The sequence below is a fragment of the Cryptomeria japonica genome, chromosome 2 (genome assembly GCF_030272615.1).
Source record: "Cryptomeria japonica chromosome 2, Sugi_1.0, whole genome shotgun sequence".
In the NCBI taxonomy this organism is placed as follows: domain Eukaryota; kingdom Viridiplantae; phylum Streptophyta; class Pinopsida; order Cupressales; family Cupressaceae; genus Cryptomeria; species Cryptomeria japonica.
The window spans coordinates 86247845-86268078 of record NC_081406.1 but is presented as its reverse complement, the minus strand read 5'-3'; the positions used below and the strand labels follow the sequence as shown (position 1 = coordinate 86268078).

At 37.4% G+C, this 20234-nt stretch overlaps 1 protein-coding gene across 2 annotated transcripts in view; it reads left to right on the top strand.

The window, feature by feature from the left end:
- Positions 1-589: 589 nt before the first annotated feature.
- LOC131078819 (rab escort protein 1) overlaps positions 590-20234 on the top strand; it is a 31213-nt gene continuing 11568 nt past the window's right edge. The window contains exons 1-4 of one of the 2 annotated variants that reach the window (XM_058016595.1): positions 590-715; positions 969-2081; positions 3081-3206; positions 4125-4224. In XM_058016595.1, the coding sequence (XP_057872578.1) occupies positions 1384-2081; positions 3081-3206; positions 4125-4224 (924 nt within the window). In that variant the 5' untranslated portion in view covers positions 590-715; positions 969-1383. Of the gene's footprint in view, positions 830-968; positions 2082-3080; positions 3207-4124; positions 4225-20234 lie in introns of both variants that reach the window. The other variant, XM_058016596.1, reaches the window with a different exon arrangement.

Genomic DNA, 20234 nt, shown 5'->3' with positions numbered 1-20234 from the left:
CTCAATAATATCAGTAGTTTGGTGTTAAATATTTAGAATAATTAGTTTTATTGATGTTTTTTATAAAAATATTATCATATAAAATTTATTTTATTTAATTAATATACATAAAAAACTAAAAAATCATGACAATTAATTTTGAACTATGATCTATCTATTAGAAATTATATTTTATTTTTTTAATATATATAATTTATCACATATTTATAATATTAAATAAAAAATTCATATTGAAAATTTATTTGATAACAAAATTAATATAAAAAATAATAATAAATCAATTTATTATTGTAAAATGTAAGGAAAGTAGCGGTCTTAGCAAAATGAAATACTAAAGATTAGTTCATAATTTTTTTTTGGAAAAACATCATTTTTATGAAATTCTTCAAAATTTATACAGTACCTTTGATCCTCATTACAAGTCAAAAACAATAGCTAACTATATTTTAAAACATCTTTAATGTATATTTGTAACATTGATAAAATTGCTAAGTATCTTACAACTCAAATTATTTAAGATTTCAATTACACTCAATAAACATAAATTGGTATTCTTAGAAATTTTTTTTTTTTTTGTAAGGAAGAAAGATAAATATGACTCCATATAAACCAGAATCCGCATTTGTTTTGAGTAGTGGGATTTAAGGCCTGCCATGCCACTGCCTTGCAAGGCCGTAAGTTCGAATCTTGATCGCTACAGTGGCGCTGCGATCTAGTAGGGCTTTTAATTTCGTGGGCGTTTTGATTAAAAAATTTCTATCCATTTTGTAATGGATAGTTTGTTTGGGGATTAATGAGCTGTGTAATTTTTTAGTTAGGTTTTGCCCAGGTACACATTGCTGATCGAGCAAGCGAACGAATTAGTTTAGTTTAGTTTTGTATGATTGGAAAATTTATGTACATTTTGAATTGTAGTGAATTTTGGGGGTAATAGGTTCTGAACATTTTTAGTTTTTTTTTCTGTATAGGTACATTGCTGATCAGGCAAGAGTTGGGTTTGGTCTGGTAAAGAAAATCTTGGATCGTGAAATGGAAGTTGCTTGCTTCCACCCGGAGGCTGCCATGGACTATCTGAGTGAGTCTTAAGCACGGCCCGTACCGCATGTCCATGTCAAACTGTTTACGTACATCATTTGCTTGCGAAACAAAATCAAGGGAATTTTTTTTCCAATCGTCTTGCATAGGTTATTATAAGATTTCAGCCATTGATTTTAAAAGTCAGCCGGCGTAATCATTTTCTTTGATAAGTTTATTTTGCAAGATCTTAATGTACATCATAGCTACAGTCGAAAGATTTAGATCCTACTAATACATAGTGGTCGGAAGAGCGTAAGGAGGTGCGAAAATTGCAATTTGCATTGAAGAAAGCAGAAGTGTGAAAGGATGGCAGATGCCCAAGAGTTCCCAGAGATCGAACCGGGGACATTTGACGTGATAGTAATAGGCACAGGGCTTCAAGAATCGATCATGGCAGCGGCCGCAGCATCTTCAGGGCAGAGTGTGCTTCACATAGACTCCAATTCCTTTTATGGCCACCACTGGGCTTCTCTATCTCTTGATGAAGTCACCCAGTGGGCATCTTCAGGTGGCCGCTTCAGTGCTACCCAACCTCAGCTGCAAATTAACAACGCCACTGAAACACTAAAATCTCCCGACGGCGAGGATCTCCAACTGGAAACCCTAACCGATCAAATTTTATATTCAGATTTTGAACAAAAAACTTACAATTTAGAAGGTCTAGGGCCTTCCAGGAGCTTCAATTTGGACATCGCAGGCCCTAAGCTTTGCCTTTGCGGAGGCCCTTTGGTGGATTTGTTATTGAAGTCCGGGGGAAGTAAATACATGGAGTTCAAGTCTGTGGAGGGCAGCTATATTTGGTCGGGATTGGGGCAAGGTTTGACGCCTGTGCCGGATTCCAGGGCCAGTATTTTTCAGGACAGGACGCTCAGTTTGGTGGAGAAGAAGCATCTTATGAGGTTCTTCAAGTTGATTCAGAATCAAGAGAAGCTCAGCCTGGAGGACTTGGAGAGCAGTTTTGTGCATTTTTTGGACCAACAGCGTCTGCCGTCATCAATCAAATCGTACAGCTTATAGCCTTTTAAATCTTCTGTGAGATTCTTCTCTTTTCAATTTTACGAGTGAAGGAAGTTATGCATGCCTGGACAGAAATTTATGTATCTCTTTTTCCCGTTTTAACCAGCCAATTTCTATAATTTTTTCATTTTTTTTCCGGTGATTGGAAGGTCCATCCCTTGATAAAGCATTTGACACTTCCACGACTGATACACAATTTTATAAAAATATTTGTCAAAAACACACTTATCACTGATTTCCTTCATATTATAAATCAAAATTAGAGTTCAATAGATGTCACTGACCAAAAAACAGGTCTATAGAATTGCCAGGTCTCCTACTCGAAGATGCCATATTTTATTCAGAAACTGGATAATGGAAATAAAGCCTACTGCTTTGAAGGTTTCTAGTTTTTTCTGTCCATTTGACATAAGGATATCTTTACAATTGTTCTTTCCGTTTCTGTTACTGCTTTAGGATTACTGATAGCACTTATGGTTGTATGTAGCTTGGCATCTATTTGTGTTATTTTTATTTTCTGAGCAGTAATATGTGTCTCTGTATAGATTTTAAATTGTTGTTCTGGCACTGTGCATTGGTGGCCTAAAATGTACCAGCCTTTGATGTGAACATGTATTTTATAAAACATAACAAATTTCCAATTGCAAAAGTTACCATATCTCAAAATCGACCTTAGTGAAATTTTCTAGATCTATAGCAATATATATACCAGCTTAGAATGGAGAAATGATCATGGCATTAGTAAAAGTAATCGTGAAATTTGATATGTGCTCCTGAAGCTCTACAAATAGAGTGACGTTAGTGGTGATTAATTATAGTTTTCTTAGATTGTTTTAGTTTACTGCCTGTTTGGTTTGTGTCTTTATTTCAGAATCCACGTGACATTTTTAGGATTTTTTCATATTTTAGTATATAATATATATGACTCATTTCGTTCTTTTTTCCATTCAAAGAAATTAATTTTTATTTCTTAATATTTTCTGCAGCATGATTTTATATGCCATAGCTCTAGCAGATTATGATCAGGAGGACGAGTCTCAGGGGCAAAGCACAGTACTAAGAACAAAAGATGGCATTGAACGTTTAGTTCTCTATCTCTCATCGATTGGCAGGTAATATTTGTGGCATAAAATGCTAGATATATTACTTTTCTAGTTATTAATGTTTTCGTCTTCTAGATGGATTGTTCGTCTGTAATTGGATTCAATTATTATAATGGTTTTTGTAAAATAGGGTTTTTCTTTAGTAGCTGCTTCATTTTCCTAGATTCCGGTGCATTGGACTTTTCTATAATGCAATTATGTGCATGCATAGCCTTCAGTTCCTTATTTGAAGGGCTTATTCTTGATTGTTGAGGTTTCAGCCCCTTTTTTTGAAATGAATGTTTGATGATTCTACTTGAATGCAGTGTTGAGATTAGTAATGGTTTCCTATATTGTACTTTTGTGTGCCAAATGTAGTTTTTTTCTCTCACAAATGAATGCAGAGAGCAATTGAAATTACCAAAATATTTTTTTTTATTAAAGTTAATTTAGGGTCTAATTGTTGTAGTTTACAAACTGCATTACTGAACATCCACTTGTTTTCGCAAGGTCAATTTTAATCATCATGGCCATGCCTGTTGCTTTCATGGAAACATCTCCTCAGTCGTATCATCTTTTGAATGAAACAACTGACAACATTCCTGTAGTTTAAACTTTATAGAACTCAAGAGTGGTCATCCCCGGTGACTTGTGTTTGTATACATTTACCTGTTTTCACTGCCACAATCAAGGAGGCTATTGCTGGAAAAGATTCCTCTTTTTTGGTGTTATTTTTAATGCAAGAGAAATATTGTCTTCAAATTAACTTCTTTGTTTAAGAAAACAATCTCCATTTTTCTGCAATCTGTAGTTCTAATTCATTTTAATTTATAAAGAACAAACAAATACAAACTGGTTGGTGGATGTTTATGCAGAATTCATCTTTCTTTCAGTCAAATCATCTGCTTTTTTGAGGCATGTTTATAATTTTGAAATTTTCCTTTGCAGATTTGTTAACGCATCTGGAGCATTTTTATATCCAGTCTATGGCCAAGCAGAGCTGCCTCAAGCTTTTTGCCGCACTGCTGCTATCAAAGGAACAATTTATGTAAGTATACAAGGTCTATACATACCTTAGATTGTGAAAGAAGTTATTTTTCAGTTTATATAGGGACTTTATTGAAGAAAAACTATGCATTGTTTATGTGGCTTTGCATTTTCCTTTGTTTTGAAGACTTGTTATGGTGTCTTGAATATGGCTTCAAGTTTTGTGGTTAGTGGTTGACAGTGTTTGGTGTCTGCTTCATCCCACAATTCATAAACTTACATGTTATGAACCTAAACAGATGACTTCTGAGAGTGATGATGAAACTGTAGAACTAGATATATTTAATAAAGAAATTGTTAGATTTTTTAGGGGAATCTCAGATGGTGTTCTGGTGCAACAGTAATTAAGATAAAACAATTCCTAGTTTTAGTGATTAATTCTGCCTGCTGAGCACTCGAAGATTTGACTATTTTTAGTTTTTGTAACTTCTGTTTTAGGTGCAGTTTTTGGTCTATGTTTAGGGGCTTTTATTAGTTTATTGAGTGTTGTTTATAGCTTTTCTTAAGTGTTGCTTTATTTTATTTGTATGCTTTATTCTGGGCAGACAGTAGACATATTTTTAGAGTTTTCTTTGGGTTAAACTTTAAAGACATCAAAAAATAATACATTTTGTTTATCCTTTATCATCCAAGTTGGAGTCCATTTATGACACTGGGTGGTCAATAGTTTTATCAGAACTGCAGAACCAAAACTCAGAATAATAGAATATATTCAGACAGCAAGTATTATATTCTGATTTCTGTTTTTTATTAATTATATATGTGTTTATACTTTTAAAAGTTTCTGTATATAGGTTATATCACTCAGAATTGTAGGTTTGATCAAAGTTTAAGTGAGACAATTTACATTGAACCCTAGCATGCAGAATCTGCATGCCATTTGTTGAATTTTAACACCAATCACGCTGTAAACTAAATCTGAAACTTCTGAAAAAAAAAAAATTGTAATGATGGAAATAAAAAGTAGCTACTGAAAAATCAGAATCAAACTCCTTTTCTATGAATTGGAAAAAAAAGTGGTGTGATATTGCTGAAAGAAATGAACATTATAATAAAGAAAAGAGAGCTTTCTTGAGAATGTGTGGATGCTGACTCCGATTGAGCTAAGGGCAGCAAGGTTGCTGTCTAGTCAAAACAAAGCTATTTGACTTTGGTACAAGGTATTCTTTTCTGAACATGTTATTTAACATTTACAACCAATTTATAACAAATTTTCATGCAAGCTCTTATTGTTGTTTGCTAGTGGTATAATTAGTGGTATTATGATGAAAAAATACATCTAATGAAACAAAGTCATCCCAATGGACCAAGAGAAACAAAATTTAAAAATAAGAGTTTCTAGTGGACACACACAATTGGTCTGAGTGGACTCACAATCTAATGCCCCTTTTCTTGTCCATTCCAACATCTTTGGAAACCCCCAACTTTCCTGGAGAGCACCAACGTTATTGGGATTCTGATAGTGGCAAAGAGTTCTTGAAGCCAAGAGGAGTATAATGGTACTGTTTGTGTGTAGATCCAACATTTTGGGAGCATTCCACACTTCTTCGTGAAGTGTCATCTTGGGAGAATGCCAACTTGTGCATAGATCGATTTCTATGCATTTAGGATATTGATGGTGGGTCAGGATTATATTTTGAGTCATTTTGTTATTTTTCTATAACTTTGGTGGTTGTGTGGGAAATAATTAAATTATTAACTGATTAAATGAAGATGTCTAAACTTGGGCGACTTTATTTAATAATTATTTTATAAAGTGACTTTCTGGGGTTTAAAATATAAAGTTAAATCAATTAAGTTGCTTGGGGAAAAAGGGAAAAATGCATTCTTAAAAAAAGCAATGGAAAAGCAAAAAGCACTTGTTTGAAAAAATAATGAAAAAGGTTTTGTTTTGAAAAGCAACAAAAAGGGCCTCTAAAGAAGGTGAATGAGGAGGAAAAGGCATTCTCAACATTTTATTTTACAAACCCCAGTTTGGAGAGATGGTACTTGGTTCATTCTTCAGCTGAAGGATGAAAACCCTTTGGGCAATCATTTTTGTGAACAAAAGCCCACCCAGCTAATCAAGTGGATTCATACAGGATTCATTGGTGTTTGTAATGTTTGAAGATTGAGGAGTTTGTGCGAGGTGTTATATTAATATTCCACTAATTTGTGCCAGGTATTAAATTAACATTTCTTCAATTTGTGCCTTACTTGGTCAGTGAGTCAAAATTATTTCCAATAACGTTTGCAGATTTGATGAATTTATTCCAGATGAGTATTGGACAAATTGCAATTAAGGATTTTAGTTTGTTTATTTTGTTGAAATTATTGAAGATATCTTAATGGCAAATATACTATATTCTGAAGCTTCCCATAAATATTTTTAAGTGAGGAAATCAGAAATTAATTATTGAAATAAAGGTGAAAGGTTTATTTTGGAGCAGCTATGTACTATTTACCTGTCCGAACATAGGCAAAGATATCAATTATGTGCTTTTTTTCTGATGAATCACAGCCGAAGCGGTATTCGCTTTTGACTGGAGCTATGAACCAGTGAGACCACATTTTTGAGGGGCCTCATCCTCATGTTTGTTTGGCAATAACACCCTTATATCTCCCTGTGCCGTCCTGTCTTCCACGCCCAGGCATCACCTTATCTCTCCATTACCTGTGTGTGGGACACATGGGCCTCGAGTAGATTCGAACCCAAGACCTCCCATGTAGGAGGCTCGCAGTTAACCGCTGCGTCGTGGGGTCATCTCTAAAGATATCAATTATGTTTTATTAAGAAGGTAATGATTATTTTCAAGGGTGGCAATTTTCAACTTAAAAGTCTCAAAAATCTTCGCAAAGATTGCTGTAGCCTTGGAAGTTGCTTGGAGGGTGTGTGCGAGATGTTAGAGAGTATCGATTCCCTTTTGGAGGAATCATTGATGCTTAAGAAGAAAATCTGATTCGTCACATTGCATCAGCCTTCTAAAAGAAATTGGGGGGAAGTGGTCCCTACAAGTAGTATTGAGCATTCAGATTAGCATACAATGGAGCAGATAACTTAATTTTGTCAACTGCACTCATAATTATAATAGCTATAGAACCTATCATGGCAGTTTGGAGTGAATTAATCCAACATATTTCAACTATTGGAACATCATCAATCATTTTGGGTATTCTCTCCACTTTAGTTTCAGTTTGTATGTTAAGTGTTTGACAAAATGTACAGATATAGCTGATTGACAATTGCAGGTAAGATTTCTAAATTTGAAATAAATTTTTAGGTTACATGCCAACTGTTTGTTAAAATGCTCACGTGTCTTAACTTGCATAACAAGTATTTGTGAATATTCCCATGTTTTGAAAGAAGAGTTGTAGTTGTTTTTAATCAAAATGTTCAATGGCTTTCTATGTTACACCAACTGTTTGACCTTGTGAGAATGTTGGCAAGTGGCTGGTTGAACAATATAACATTCATCCCTCCATGAATTGTTTTGCTTGAAAGCAATTGCAACGTTGGATTCTGCAATATGTTTGCTTATTACTCTCCCATTCTACATCCTCGAATCCCATTTTGCTTCTTCCAATATAAAGATCCTTTTACTAAATAAGATATCTTGATGGTCCCTCATTCCTTAGCTTTTTCATTTTTCAAAATTCATTATGTAGTCAAAATAATATGCATATTATCATCAAGGAGAGGCAGGGCATTTGAAGCTTTGACATTTTTACCCTGCTACCTTCTTCAAGCATGAGATGCAAGGTATTATGCACTTAAGTCTGTGCAGACTGCTTGATATTTTCACACATGCCAAAATCATGAACTGCCTATGTGTTGATGTGTCTTTTGTACACGACCAAACATAGAATAAAATACCCAGAGGTATCTTATCCTCTCTTAAATAAAGTTCCCGAATGCTGAAGATATCGCAAAAGGATCAATCGGAGAAACTTCAAGGTTCTGCTATGTAGGGTCTCCACGTGTGGATAAGCTCTTCATGGTATGATGTGATTTTGCTGGAATCACAAGGGGACTTACATTTGATTGCTTGAGTGTCTGATTTGCTTTGAATATTGTTGGAACATGAGATTTTACTGGTCCTAGATTTTGAAAAAAAGGAAAAAGGAGAAGGGTTGAAACGGGATCTATTTCTAATACTAAGAATGTAAGAGCAATGAATGACCTTTGATGAAATTCTAACTAAATCTTGCTTTGACGTCCCAGGACCATCTCCACAAGGTTAGTGTGATCTTTTGAGGAAAGCTTTATGATGTTTAGATCACCGCTACAGGCATGGACACCATCAGGCTGATGCATATCAATGAAGAAGCGACAATTGAAGTTAAGCTTAAGCTGAATGACTCCAGTTGACTACACAAGGCAAGTCTGCAATCAACAAACTGCTAGTAGTATGGATATACAAATTTCACCATCAATCATACACATTTCTTCCACTCATCTAATAACATGAAATCAAATTTGAGAAGTATAGAGACCATGCACATTGTTGAATCGACCCATAGAATTCACCATTTCTTCAATGAAGTTTACAAGTCCTTTACAAAAACATCTTGGCAACAATCTTTGCCTTCTCTTTCTATTCTACTCTAACTATTTCTTACTCTCTAACTATTCACTACTATCTATTCTCTATTAACCAACTATTAACTATTAACTATTAACTAGCTATTAACCTTTGCAAATGAGGAGCCAAGGCTTTATATAGGGAAACCCTTTACAAATAGACGACTCTGATTGATTTAGAATCAATGGCTAGGATTACAAGATAGAAACCCTAATTAGGGTTTGTTACAAAAAACTTCCTTAGCCAATTAGAAAATTACATTCCAAGGGTGAGGACCAATAGGAAGCAGGGGTAGGTGCCTCGAAGTTTGTGTCGTCCCAGACGAGTCAGATACATTGAATCTAGACACGCTGAGGTGGACCAATCCAATCGGAGGAATGATGACTGGGATGCCACCTTGTCTGACACTTGTAACTTGGTTGATGTTGAATTTGATGATGCTGAGAAGCTAACTTTGATTAACTCTTCTGAGACTATCTGCTTCTTCAACGGACCCTTGCACTGACCTTATTTGATTCTCCTCTGTCTTTGATGTTATGGATGGGTGGTGTACGGTGTACCTTTCCTTGAAATGCTGGCAACGCCTTTCTTGTCATCTTGTGGTTCCTTAGTGTGGCAAAGTGAAGGTATTGGAGGTAGCTGGCAATTCCTTGAACACCTTGAGTCTTCCCTTTTGCCTGTGGAACGTCCTTGACAATGATGGACTGGAATTGGTCGTCCTTGACGATGATGGATTGGAAGAGGTCGTTCTTGCCCTGGCCTGGTTTTCTCCATCTGCAAAATAAACCAAAAGGTGATTAAGTACATATGACATGTTCATTTCAACAAAGCATTTTCCACCTTAAATCATCAACAAGAAGACTTCAAAATAAAGTTTGCTCAAAATCCTTCCTAGGGACAGGCCCTATAAGAATTTTGCCTCGGACCCTTTGGAAGGGTCAAGAGTGAATTTTGCATTCCAGGATAATTCTGTCACTTGTTTACTCCAAAATTCCTTCCAAGGCAAACATATGATAGATTTCCTTCCTCCAAAGCCTAGGGATCCATGCTTTGACCTTTATCATGAGCAAGTTAGGTGAAATTGAGAATTTCACCCTGGACCCTTTGGAAGGGTTAGGAGGGAATTTCTTGATCATGGACAAAACACTTGCTTCTTTCACTCACAACCCCTTCTAAGACATGCTTGTGGCAATCTTTAAGCCCAACCTACCTTGATCACTGTCTTGGTCTAGCACAAATTTGGAAGAAAAAGGACATTTGGTGAATTTTGCCCTGGACCCTTTTGAAGGGTCAGGAGCAAAATTCATGATTTGCTTGTTTTCCTTCACCAAGGTCCTTTTTCACTTTCTATACTTGGACTCTTATCCTTGGATCCTTCTTCCATGTTTGCAACATTTTGTTTGACTTCAAAATGACCAGAAAAGAGAATTTCGCTAGAAATCATGGCTAGGGACATGACCTATAATGGATTTTGCCCTAGACCCTCTGGAAGGGTCAGGAGGCAAATCCTTGTCCAAGCTTAGAATCTTCATTTTTGGAGGCAACAACCCATTCAAGGTCCATCCTAGGGGCATCTATCATCTTTGTCTAGGCCTGGCTTGGCACAAATATGAAAGGAATAGGTGGATTTTAGAATTTCGCTCTAGACCCTTTGGAAGGGTTAGGAGCGAAATTCATGATTTGAGCTTATTTTCTCATTCTCTCAACTCCAATCCACCTCCAAGACCAAGGATACATCGCCTCACTCCTATCTAGGCCATAAAAACCTAAAACTTAACTTGATTTGCAAGGAAAATAGGTGATCCTAGGAATTTCGCTCTGGACCCTTTGGAAGGGTCAGGAGCGAAATTCTTGATTTGGCTCAATTCCTTCATGTTCACGGATCACTAGCAACTCAAAGTTTTGCTCAAGGACTTCTCCAATCTTACCCCATCCTGACCCATACTTGACTTAGCATAAAATTGAGAAAAAAGGGTAGTTTTGGGGAATTTCGCGCTGGACCCTCTGGAAGGGTCATGAGCGAAATTTCCCCCTCTAGGACAAAATCTCCACCTTTTATTGCTTCCAATCATCCCCCAAGGCAAGAACATAACCATCTTTCTTCCAACATGCCCTAGACACTAAGAACTTGGCCAAACAAGGAAGGAAATGAGGTCCATGGAGATTTTCGCTCTAGACCCTTCCATGGAAATGAGGGTCAGGAGCGAAAATCATGTTCTAGGCTTGATTCTTCATTTCTCCAACTCCAAACCACCTCAAAAGGCAAAGACATGTTATCTCACTTCCACAAAATCAGGAGCGAAATTCTTGATCTTGGACAAAATCTTCACATTTTGATGCTTTCATTCACTTCCTAAGGCAAGAACATGTCCAAACTTTCACAATATGCCTTAGAAACTAAGATCCTGGTCTAAACAAGGAAGAAATGGGTGCCATCTCTGGACCCTTTGAGCTTATTTGGTGGTGGATTGCCTTGATTATGGTGAAAGGAGGTTGGATAAATCAAGTTTGGAGGAGAATTGAGACAATGGAATGTGAAATCAACCTAAATTGGAAATTTCGCTCTGGACCAGGAATTTCCAATTTAGGTTGATTTCACATTCCATTGTCTCAATTCTCCTCCAAACTTGATTTATCCAACCTCCTTTCACCATAATCAAGGCAATCCACCACCAAATAAGCTCAAAACAAGGTCCTTCAAGGCAAAATAGAGGGTCAAAATAAGGATTTCGCTCTCGATCCTTTGGAAGGGTCAGGAGCGAAAATCACCCTTGGGCTCAAATCCTGACTTCATTTTCACATTTCTTCACTCCAAATAATTGTTTTGCCTTCACAAATGCCTGGGAATGAGCTAGTTCATGACTTTGGGCAATGTAGAATGTCTTATGGAGAATTTCGCTCTGGACCCTTTGGAAGGGTCAAGAGCGAAATTTGACATTTTGGTCTCTCCGTCAGGATTCATGTATGGAATATAACATTTAAGTATAAGAAAGAAGAAAGATATAAGGAAAAGATATAAGGAAATGTCATTTATACTTTAAGTTATATTCCATATATACTGTCAGGATGCTTGAGAGTGGTTTCGGACCTCCAGGAGTTATAATGCAAAATCTAGTTTTTGGAGGATTCTTCAGTTTTCCAGGCAGTCAAATTTCAGGATCAGGAAGACATTCTAGAGAGCGCCAAATTTCAGGGCATTTGAAGATCAGGATGACATTCTAGACTTCATCACTCACCAACTTGACCTAGCTCAGACCTTCAAGGATGATACTCACTCACCAAGCAAGACACAATTAGCAACAAGAGCAAAACCAAGCCCTAAGGAAGACTCTCAAAGAAACCCTAATTTTGGGGCCCCTTGGACTCACCCTGGCTGAAGCAGAGCTTGCCATCCTAGTGATCCCTCTGGCAACACTCAGCATGCAAAGGCTAACAGACAAACCCTAAAAACCTAGAAAGCAAACCCCAGAAAGCAAAAAGGTAGGGGTTCCCATTTGCAATGGGGCGATGTGTGAATACGTCACAACACTATGGTACTTTGCTTCCATTTCTATAAGGAACTTTTCTTATAGGCCTGTAACATAAAGAAAACTCTATTAATTGTTTCAAATTATATCACATTGTTATTGGCCTTGATGAGATTTTGTCTTATCTTGGGCCACCTTCAAGCTACTCTTTACTTCAAATTTTTTTTGATACTTTTCAAGTTAGTCACAAACAATTGACACGTGTGCCTTCAATAGACTGATTAGTTAATGAGGCTGTAAATGGTGACACCCTGATAGATGTATGATATATTTTATTTTACCAACTTTCTACCAAATGCAATCATTTTAACCAAGAGTGATCTGCATGCCCATAGCATGGATATGTGCTCTGGCCTTGGTTATTCATGCAACAGTATATGTGATGCAGGAGCATCCAGGGGGGTCAGGCAATCTCTCACGTCTAAAAATATTTCATTTTCTTGCATAGTTGGAATTTTGGCTTTAGGTAGATTTTTGGTGTTTAATAAAGCCAAATATTTTTGTAAATATTTTGGCGTGGCTTGTAATAGACTTTAGCAAACATTTTTTTTCTGTAATTTGTTGGCAATTTAAATTGTTAAAATTCAAAAATTGCCAATATAGGTGTTGGGAATGGATGGACCCCACATACACCTAATTGGGTGCCAAATAAAGTTCAAATTCAAATTTCCAGGGAGTAAATGCTTATGAGAAAGCATATTCTCTAAGTTCAGCACACCACATGAGGATTTCTGGGTTTTGCCAATTTTGGAGTCAAATGGGTGAGTTGGTGGCATACGGTGGACTCCTATCTTTAGCAGACTGTAAGAGTGTTGTAAGAACACTAAATGATGATCTCAAGGCAAAGTCAAATTAAAAATTAGGAAGGAATCTAAGTTTGGCTTGCCATTTCTGGGTCCCCAAGTGAAATGAAATGAAAGGTAATTTCATGAAGAAGTTGGCATTTTTACATGTTGATTTTCAATTCTTGAAGAGAGATTTTGCAGGTGAAGGCTAAGGAGATAAAAGGAGAAGGAAAAACAGATTTGGAAAGGCATTGCTGCTGTTTTAAATCTTTTTTGCAGGTCTATTATCAGACTTATATCAGATTGGAGCATTGATAAGTGAAGCCAATAGGCTTAGCATTGTGTAATGGAAAGTTGTTTCAAATTTCAATAAGAATTTCACTAGTTTGTTTGCATAAAGTTGGTGCTCAATTCATCTTATTTTGCTGTTCTAAATCAGATTTTTACAAGTGTTTTGAAGTGTGTAATCCGGTGGTTTTTGAAGGAAGAGTATCCTTTACATCAATATGCAGCTCCTTGCTTCATGTGCAACTTGTGCAATGCTAAGAACAATGTTGAGAAACCATACTTATCTCCTTGCTCCATGTGCCATTTGCATAGCACCAAGAACTATCCCACATAGCCCAAAAGACATCCTACAACTCTTGTGCAGCCCTTTGCATAATGTGCCATTTGTACAATGTCAAGTATCATGTTACACAACCATAAAGACAACTTTTTCTGAATTATGTACCACATCTACATGTACGTCTGCTACAACATACAGGATACACAGTTTTGCAAATCCCTGCATAACTTCTCAAAACACTATGCAACACTTCAGTTTGTACGAGTAACAAATTGTTGCAACTTCTGGAGTCCTTCTATGACAAGATACATGACAAAACAATGAACAACCAGAAGGCAAGCAGTTAGAAGATGAAGAGTCACAAGTGGGTGTTCAACTGTTGCAACCATTCAACTCCCATAACAAATGTTTTTGCCTTCTTGCCCTTGCAATTAATAAATACAAATTTGTAAAATTAGTGAGAGACAGATATAGGATAGATAAGACAGGATACATGGTCATGCATCTCTTGCAAGCGTATGCCATGTATAGAACGTGCAAAATAATAAAACTATTTGTTCCAGTTCCTAGTATTATTTTGTTTGAATTGTTTTCTTCAATTGCTTTTGCACATACACAACACATCTAAATTCCCATCTAGAGTGTTGCACCCTGGAGACCTCCTTGGGATCTAGATCATTGGTATCAAAGTGATTCATCTTTCATATCCCATTGAACATGATCAGATTATTTGAAGCTTGGTTTCAAACCACGACATCTTAGACTATCTCTTGTGCTGTGTTAAATGAGTTCAGATAGAGGAGGTGCAGGATGTAAGCCACATGATGATCAAAGATGAAATTATAAAGGCTTTTCAAGAGCAAATGCTATTTCTGTTCAACCGATTCGCGGAAGTCCTTGAATGGGTGGTTGCATCGGTCCAATTGTTAGGGAAAGATTTTGGGGGATGAATCTCTCTTAGGTTCTAAGTGAATTTAGACATTTCTGTGTTTGAGGGTAACATAGATGCAGATGCAATAGATAAAAGTTATAAACAAGTTCCAATGGAGGAGGTGCAGGATGTAGTCCAAATGATGATCAAAGATTAAATTATAAAGGCCCTTTAAGAAAGTCAGGTATTTCCTATGTTACCTGGAGACGCGTCCCCAGTATTTTTTTCAGGCGTCCCTGTTCTGGGGACAGGGGACTCCTAGGGGACGTCCCCTTAAATTCTGCATATAGACAGTGAATTTTGACAATGAATTCTATAAGCAATTTGACTTTGACTCTTAATTTAACACAAATTTGCCATAAGAACTCTGCTGGTTCTTATATGTTAAGGTTCTACAATGTATATTATGCATGTTTAATCCATGTTTTCATATGAATATTTTAAATTTACCTATATATTCTAATTTTCCCTATTTTTATATAGCCGTCCCCTTTATCGTCCCCTAGCTGTCCCCAAAATTGACAAAAAAAATCACCGTCCCGGAAACGCGTACCCCCGTTCCCTGCCGTCCCCGTCCCAGAAACTAGGTGTAACATAGGGTATTTCTGATAAACCAGTTCATTGGAGTCCTTGAATGGGGGGTTGCATTGGCTCAACATGAGGGTAAAATACATGCAGATGTAATAGATAATTGGTTAGATCAGTTAGAGTCATATTTCTCTATGATTGACTTTTTTGATGAGGAAAAGATCAAGATCAGACTTTGAGAAGTTTCTTCACTTGCGAAGAAGTGGTGGCAGGCCCATAATTTGTGGGAGGAGGACCAACCAAAAAGAAGTTCTGAGCTAACTTGGGAAAACTTCCGTGAAGCTTTTAAGAATGAATAGTATGCTAAAGATGTCTATGATGGCCACCATATTGAGTCCAATAACTGTGGCAAGGATGTTACTAGTTGGTCTATAGCTACATCTATGCATTCCATGATCTCTATTCAAAGTTGGGCACATTTGAGTCAAGTAACATGGCGTCCTCAAGTATTGTAGCAGCTTGTGTCCATTCATTCAATGCAAACTGAAGTTGTCCAAGGTCAAGACAATGGGGGAAGTGTATTGCTAAGCAATAATCATTGAAGAGTCAAAATGAAGGGCAAATATGATAAAATCCTCTGTGCCAAAGGCTGTGTTCTTTGGACAAAAGCAAAGATAGTTAAGTTGTGAAACAAACACAAAATCAGAAGTAATTCTACCGCAGAGTACCATGTGCAGAAAAATCTGTTCATGTACACAGAAATAGAGGGTTCACATGATCCAAAAGTGGTAGAGACAGGCCCTGATGCAATGTCCCTCAATTTGAAATATGATTTAATAATAAATAATAATAATAAAATTAAAATACAAAAGATAAAAATAAAAAAGTAAATTAAAATATAAAATAATATAATTAAAAATTTAAATATGATTAAAATTTGATTAAGTTAATGAATGGTGAAAAGGCATGAAATGATGAGTTGCGACTCCGAAGAGAACTCATTTTAAGGGGGGAGAATTTGGGAATGGGAAGAGCAGATCTGATTTAAATAAGTGCAGATCTGAATGTGAAAGGTTGTGTCCCTTTCAAAGGGTAGAAATAATGAAGAGTTGCACTCTTTCAAAGGGTGCTGATGGTGAAAGGGTGCGTCTCTTGCCAAAGGGCATACATGATAAAGAGGTGTGACCTTTCCCTCACATTGAAAGATATACAGGAAAGGAAACAAAAGCATCTAGGGAGATCACCATCGATCAGATCAGATCAGAACTGTTATTAAGTTACAGGCACAACCAATAATGATTGCTGCCAATAAGTGATAAAAATAGAGGAAGTGCGGCTGTTGTTTGTGGCCTTCCACTATGGGTGGAGGGGAATAAATAGCTGCCAAGTTTGGAAGAGAGAATATGCTAGGAGGTAAACATTAGGAAACAGCATAAAAGAGACCCCTTTGGATTGGGCTCATGCTCACATATTAATACTCAGAAAATATCATTCTTGTATGAGTTCTTGTACCCACACACACACACACACACACACACACATAACTGCTTTGTATATCAGCACCTGTGTTTTTCTGCAATGATAATGTTAATTTCTACATATGAATGACCGATGATATTTTGCAATAATAATAACTTTATATTTGAATGATCGATGGTATTCTGCATTTATAATGTTAACTTCTGCATATGAATAATTGGTAGTACTGTTCCATGTGTAGTTGATAGGTCTGCATACTCATACATGCTGTAATAAATTTCATGGGGATGCTTCCCCCTGAAAATGTAGATGTTTCTGAGATGGGGACATCCTTGAGACGTGAGGATTCTTGGGGAACGTCCCTCCGCCGTTCCTCCACCACCACCAAGTTTCCTCCCCCATCTTTGAGACATTTCCTCACTAGGGGGATGTTTCTCAAAAGTTTGTTGTGTTAGAAACACCAAAGGGGACTCTGTGACGTCCCCGAGACTCCTAGACGTCCCTCAACCATGGAGGGGACCTGCAAACTGATTTGCAATTTTTTTAGACTGATTGTTGTGGTTGAGTCTATCTTAGGCTGTTTGGCATTGTTTGGGGGCAAACATAGTTGCATAGGGTGAGTTTTAGGAGGCTTTAAGGGGTTGTTTGGACCTACAATGGTGATGTTTCAGATCTGCAACATATTTTCCAGTTGTATCAGACCTGCAACATGTTTTCCAGTTGTATCAGATCTGCATTGTTGTATAGACTAATTTAAATCAAATTGTGTGTTCCCTACCTATAGTGATCATTTCAGCTGCCTTTTCAAGGTATTTTCCTTTATTGTTTTCTATTGGATGCTAGTTGTAGTGTCGAAAATTGCATACCCCTTTGTAATATGACCTACATCTTTTGTAACCACTTTGGTGTCCATTCCCCCAGCACTTGAGCAGGCTAACTTCAGCCCTTGCATCAGCCTTTTCCCTCTCAGGATGCTCAAGACCCCCTTTCAACAGCTATCCTCGGCTTCTGTTTCATGTTAGCCGCATGTCTCCCTTGTATCCTATCGTTTCTGAGCGTGATTCATTTGGACACTAGCGCGTCGTGCAGACGTTCGTGCGCCGCGTATTAGTCCCGTGACATCTCAACATTCGAATGTCGGTTCTGAGTGCGCCTTTGCACTTGTCGCATGTCAGTGGAAACAACTCAGGATCTTCTAAACTGCTCACGACCCTCTCTTTCCCTCCTCTTCTCTCATTTTAAATCTATCTTCTCTCCTCATTCAAGCTCTCTAGCTTCTCCAAGCAATTTCTCTTGGCTCTCTTGGTTATTCAACCTCTCTAGCTTCTCCAAGCGCTCTCTCTCAGCTCTCACAACTTGCTCTTGCTCTCTCACTCGCTTGCTATAGCAGTATCTAGTTTGCTAGAACACTTTCAAGCTCTCTCAAGCTCTCATAATATCTCTTGCAACTCCCTTGGCTTTCTCAAGGGACTTCAGTAATATCTATCTTTCTACCCTATCTTTGGGCATCTTGGGATTTATCACATCCCCTATCTATTTTATCATTTTATCATTCTAGCATTTATCTTTTATTCTATCAATCTATTTGGGTTGTCCGTGGAGGTGGAAACACCAAAACGGGGGTCTGACTGAGGCAGACTCCAAAACACAACCCCCAACATTTTCCTTCTTGCTTGTGTGCAGGTTTATAAGTTGGAGGCTTCATATCGTGGACCGGTTGTGAGCTTCCTTCTTTTCCTTCTTTTCAAGTCATTCTAATATTTCTCATTCTGCATTATTAGTCTATCTTGTTGTTTTTCTACGTTCATTTAATATTATAATTGTATTTGCAACCCTCGTACGGTTTTTGTGTTCTATCCGTACTGGATGATAACGCGTCACGCTGGTGTCCTAGCTCCATGCAGTCGTCCCGAGGACAGAGATTCAACAGAGTCGTTTGGGAGTCTCGTTTGCAGTTTATTAGCTTAGCTTTTCACTTTTATCCCCTGGCTCACCTTAGCGCCAATTTGATTGAGGTAGTGGCGGATCGATTTGTCCTTTGAGATTCATCATCTTGGAGGTGACAAATCCCCTCCTCTACACTAGTTTCATGCAATTTGGGCAATTTATAAAGTGTCTTTTCAATGTGCTGCCCTGTACCAACATTTGTATTTGCTTGTAATCGTTATCAGTACTTAATAGCAGAGATAAGCATTGTTTCAGTTTGCATGGTTCTTATGCTTGTTAAAAAATAAAAGATCGTCTAGAGTGGTCATTACACGTATAAAGATGTTTTTCATGATGACATAATTGAAATAGATTTATGCTATTATTTCTATACCTTGATCTGAAATGATAGGGGTAAGTTAATTAGAGCTTTTACTATCTTTAGGGTTAGATCCTGAAAAAATACTCCAACACGATCTTTCTAGTTTCTATTTAAACTTATTGTTCAAAGTTCATTGCAATCATTGCAACGTGTATACTTATTCCTTATACAGTGTTACATATACATATTTTTTAAACTAATTTTTCAAGTACTATATGTATTATGTCAGCACTGCTCCCCCGCTGTCCCCTTGCCATCCCCCTGGCGTCTCCAAACATAGGCCCCAAGTACCCCCGTCCGAAACACGTTCCCCTGTCGCCCCGAGGAAATGTCCCCAATCCCTGTGGAATGATGGATATAACTAAGTACTATCAGCCATGATAGAGGGAGAAGGGTCTACAATAGGGGGAACGGTGTTGGGGTCACCCATAAGCACGCCACTTCATATGTATGGTAGGGTCCACATGAGGCCAAAGGGGGGTGAAGATGCTCTGCCTTTGGGCTTAGGAGGGTTAGACTTAGGGTACCTTACTGGGGTAAATCCTTATCCTCTCTACCATGGTGATGGATGGAATCATGTGAGTGGGAGAAGGTGGCTTGATTGAGGGGGAACGGTTGTAAAGACACCCTATCAAGTTACCCATCCTAGTTTACTATGATTATGGGTTGCTTTAATTAGCTTAGAGAATCCTACAATCAAATAGCAAGTTGTGATTTGTGTTCATGATCTCTACATTTATAGTTTAATTTGTAAATGTTATTTACTTTATGTGTTACGACTGAAGGTTGTTTTCTAAGTTGTTGCAGGTCTTCCCTTTAAGAAGATAAAGGTACTTCCTTCTAACCCTCCCTTATTGGCTGAGAATTGTAATCTAGGGCAAACTAGGGCTTTTTATAAAAGGGGACATTACACCTGATGCTGTTTGTCTCAGTACAATAGCAACAACAATCATGCTAGATGCTGCAGTAGAAGACCTATTCCATTTGCAGGTGTGGGTTCAACGGGTCCATTAAGTTTTCTAGTTGATGGTGGTAACATGAAGAATCTCATTTCTGAAGCCACTGCTTGAATTTGCCAGCTATGCCTCTACACAATCCTATAGTTTGGGATGGGTTAGTTCTTGCAGTGCCAAAGGTATACTTATCACTCATCAATGCTACTTCTCATATGTTATTCATCCTTCTAGTTTGTGACATGGTGCCAATTGATTCTTGTGATATAAAGGCATCTATTCATGGTAAGGTGTGTACTCAACCGATCTTTGGAGCATCACTATATTAGTGGGTGGTAAGCAATATTGGATTTTTGAAGTGATTCCATTC